At 36.5% G+C, this 4,372-nt stretch overlaps 1 protein-coding gene across 1 annotated transcript in view; it reads left to right on the plus strand.

The window, feature by feature from the left end:
• Window positions 1–3,054, plus strand: part of LOC123957950 (moesin-like) — a 10,657-nt gene extending 7,603 nt beyond the window's left edge. Inside the window, exons 15-17 of the mRNA XM_046031083.1 lie at window positions 202–255; window positions 1,038–1,265; window positions 2,662–3,054. Of these exons, the coding sequence (XP_045887039.1) occupies window positions 202–255; window positions 1,038–1,265; window positions 2,662–2,826 (447 nt within the window). The 3' untranslated portion in view covers window positions 2,827–3,054. The remainder of the gene's footprint in view (window positions 1–201; window positions 256–1,037; window positions 1,266–2,661) is intronic.
• Window positions 3,055–4,372: the final 1,318 nt, after the last annotated feature.

The following is a 4,372-nucleotide window of genomic DNA, read 5'->3' on the forward strand; positions in this document are numbered from 1 at the left end:
TTCCTACTAATGTCCAGCAACTACTGAATTCTCCATTGTAATAATTTTAATCCAGAAATTAAAATATGACAACTGTTGTCCGTCTGTGTCCAGTCATTGAATTTGGTACACTAATGGTTAACAGCTCTCATTCTCTACTAGGAGTCCGATGTGTTTTTAAGTTTAAAAGGATTATGTCCTCTCCCTTCATATGCCTCACAGACCCTCGTCGAATTTAGTTCTAAAAAGCGACTAGCGACAAATCTAGACCATCAGGTGAGAAATTTATGACATATGATATATGTCCCCAGTGACATATCTGCCCTTGAGATTAGGGGCAATGTTTCGCTTATTGCCTTTGAATGTTGTCCAGTACAGCAGATTAAGCCTTTGAAAATGAAATGTCAAATGCCGTTTTCACTTTCATTTTGACTTAAATATTGCTTGCATAAATGGAAAAATCAGGTTATATTATTTCTATTGTATTTTCAGTTTTGAATTTCAATTAACATTTGAATATCGTCCACTGTACAGTGGGGTAAGACTATGAAAATGAAATGTCAAATAGCTTTTCCATTTTCATTTTAATATTGTCATATAATATGTGGAAAATAAAATTCAAATTGGATTATTGCATTATCATTACATTTTAATTACAAAGTTTACATTTTAATAGTCCCCTATTCACTTCCATACTGTGAAGGCACTGCTTTGCGTAAGCTAAAGTGTATGCAAATCTTTGCATACAAATAAGGAGTATCATACTGCACTTGCATGTAGTCTTAAGCCATATTTCTGTTTACTCATGACCACGAGAGACTGTTGCACACAATGATGAGAAATAACTTCATAGAAGTCAGAGAAGACAACTATTTGCCTTCATGAGTGATTGTTGCACTATAACATCTTAACCAGGGATTCAACAGGTAATGGACAGGTTTGCCAAAACAACATTTGTCGTGAAATCGTGAATATCACAATCTGGAACTAATCCAGTAGACTACTTACACTTTAATATTCAACCACAGTGCTTCACTGCAAGTCCTGTGTGTCGACAGGCGATCGTGGTAGAAGCTGATTTGGATCGAACCAAAGAGGAGCTGAAGACTAAACTCATGGGTGTCCACATCCAAGATTCAGTCGACTCTCATGAGCACGACGAGACGGATGAGAGCAGCGCAGAGGCAAGCGCGGAGCTGAATTCTCCAGGCACCGTCCGTGATCGCAGTGAAGAGGAAAGAGTAACAGAGGCCCAGAAGAACAAGAGGCTGCAAAAGAACCTCAAGGTAAGGTTAAGTGAATATAATCAAATGTCCTATTTTGCTGATTTGCTGTTCTCTTACTCGCCTTCAGGTCAGAAGTCATGTTCTGCTAAAGATTAGAAGTCCTGGAGCGTTTAAGAGTACAGACAAATGAACCAATCTGCCTCTAATTCAGGGGTTCTTGGTTCAGTAAATAATGCGCTCTGTAAATTAGGAACCACCCCAGATGAATGCTGAGGCCAATGCATCATTGCCTCACTCTGCAGTTACTCTGATGGTCACTGGATAATAGCTGAATGATGAAACAAGACTGTATTAAAATGAGCACCCTAATTTTAGCTATTTATATAGACATATTCGGTCAATATGTCTCATATACATTTTTTGTTAATCAATGTACGCTTATATTTATGGTATATTGGTGATCCCCTGACTTTTCTTCTAGGGCCACTACGAGGTTGAAACTTGTGGGAAACAGAGAAATATTTTAACAACTATTAGATGGATTACCTTGAAATTTACTACATATTTTCAAGGTCCCTAAAGTATAACTCATAATAACCTTGGTGATCCCCCGGCTTTTCATCTTGCGCCACCAACAGGTCAAAATTTCAATTTGCCAAATACTTTGGTTTATGACTAAATACCTGCAAATCTAACAGGATTCCCATCATCCTCAGCTGCACTTTGTGTATAGTTCTAACTAGCACATGTTAGCAGGCTTACAGGCTAAATTTAGATGGTGAACCTGGTAAATGCTAAACATCACCATGCTAGGATTGTCCCTGTGACCCTGCTAGTATTTTGACATTTAGTCACAGAGTTGCTGTCTGTAGACTCTTAGACTTGTTTACAGAGAATGTCTGGATCTCAGTCACTATTTTTTTCTATATTGTACTTTGCTGGTAATTTTTAATGTACCTGCTTCATTTAAAAGATATTAGGCTTGATGAGAGGTATGCAGCGTATGTTTTGTTGCTGTTGTGTTTTGTGATTTTTAAAATGCTTTGGTACATTTGCTGTGTTGTCTGCTGACACATACAGAGGTTTTGACTCTGCTATAAAGATGGCAGCTTAATTGCCACCAAAAATTATGTTTATGACTAACAACAAGTGCACTCTACATAATTAAACACTAATGCAGGTACATTATCATTCCATTGTTTTCATTCAAGTCACAAATATCATCCTGACCATCCAGGCCTACTACAACTGAAATAAGATTGGTCTCTATCTCACAGCCAAAACAAGATATGATGTTGCATAGAGGACTCACAAAATAGAATTAATAACTGTGGACAATAGATGGGGACTGAGAGGTGTACAGGGGTTAGGGGAGAAGAGTAAGGCTTCTGAATAGTCTCTTAAAGAGTCTCAGGGAAGAGCATTTCATTCACTGTGTGCCCGTGTTCTCTTTCAGTTCTTGAGCACTGAGCTGGCCGGAGCTGTAGATGAGAGCAAAAAGACCCACAATGACCTGATCCATGCTGACAATGTGAAGGCAGGCCGTGACAAATACAAGACCCTACGTAAGATTCGTCAGGGCAACACCAAACAACGCATTGATGAATTTGAGTCCATGTGAGAGAGGCTGCTGTAGGCCCACTCAGACTGAAGGCAAGATATGGATAGATGATGAAATCGTAGGTGAAGATTATTGCAGAGGTAGAAAATTCACAAAAGGTTTGCTTTTGCCAATCATATTACACACATTTGCAATCTCAATATACCAACTTATGAAAACCTTCTTAATATTGATTAATGAAAGCAATGACATGTAAGACACTTGTTATTATTCCATCTAAATGGTAAATCCTCTATTCTTTATCACTTTATCACAAATAAAATACAGAGAAACTCCATCAGTGTGTTGTGTGTGCGTCATTTCCCATATGAATAAGTAGCCTAAGCATCACCTTCAATTTGACTAATGAGGCAAACTGTTGTTCAACTGAGCTGCAATCAAAAATAAAAGCTAATTATAGCCTTAAAATTATATTATATTTCTCCATCCAATATATGTAAAGAGAATCTAGAGCTCCCATCACTGACCCTATGCCATGACTTCTGCAAAAAACAAGTGTAGAAAAGGCTCTGGCACAGCAGGGCTGCCAGAAACAACCCAGAGTCCCCAAAGAAACAAGCAATCAAGTTTTTCTTTTTCATTTTATTATTAAATAACAGAAGGAAATATGTCGCAATTAACAGGAATCAAACTGATTTTGTTTTGATTATGTTTCTCTAGCTGTCTTCATCCTTCTGAAATTGCTGACGCCCTCATCCATTACACTCTGTCCAAAAATAAACTACAGTGACCATCCATATAACATATATAGCCTAAGGCTGTTTTACATTTTCTTTGTGAATATCAAAGGTCAGTGATTGCGCAGGATTAATCTGACAACACTTTGGGGAAATTCAGGTATATTGGTAATCAGGTAATTTTTGGGACAACATAAGAAAACAGCATTTTACTTCTACCCTGAAAAGTGGGGGGGAAGGAAATTTATCACTAGTGTGGATTCATATAACATGAAATACAGAGGGACCTCATGTATGTCAACACAGAACCACAGAGATGTAATCTACAGGCAACTTTTAAGTAGAGAGGCCTAGAGTAATATGCTAATGATGCTAATCTCCCACAGGCCTTATCAGTTGGTTCAATTAGCCCCATAATCTTTTGACAATGACAAACAATGAAGCAAATGTGTTTAATTATTAATTAAGAATTAATAGTGCTGTAACATATAATTAATGTAATTATAATATAACACTTTGTTCAATCTATGGTTTTATTCTTATGAATGGTTTTATTCCATTATGAATTTAATGTCTGTTGCAGAATAGAATGGCACCAAGAAACAGATAAATAAATTAAATAAACATTTTTGCCAACATGTTGTCAAGTCTTTTATGATTTTAACATCTTAATCAATAGTCTAGGCTGATGATATTTGTTGATGTAATAATAAATGTAGCTATCAAAACAAATGACAGGCTAATACATAAAATCACATAACCTTAGACATCTATTTAATTTAATTTTTTGTTAAGAGATAAGTTCAAAATACTTTTTGAAATATGTCATTAGAGTTAAAAGCAAGGGCATACACCTATAAAACTGTGTC

This window comes from Micropterus dolomieu, linkage group LG19, assembly GCF_021292245.1.
Source record: "Micropterus dolomieu isolate WLL.071019.BEF.003 ecotype Adirondacks linkage group LG19, ASM2129224v1, whole genome shotgun sequence".
NCBI classification, from domain to species: Eukaryota; Metazoa; Chordata; class Actinopteri; order Centrarchiformes; family Centrarchidae; genus Micropterus; species Micropterus dolomieu.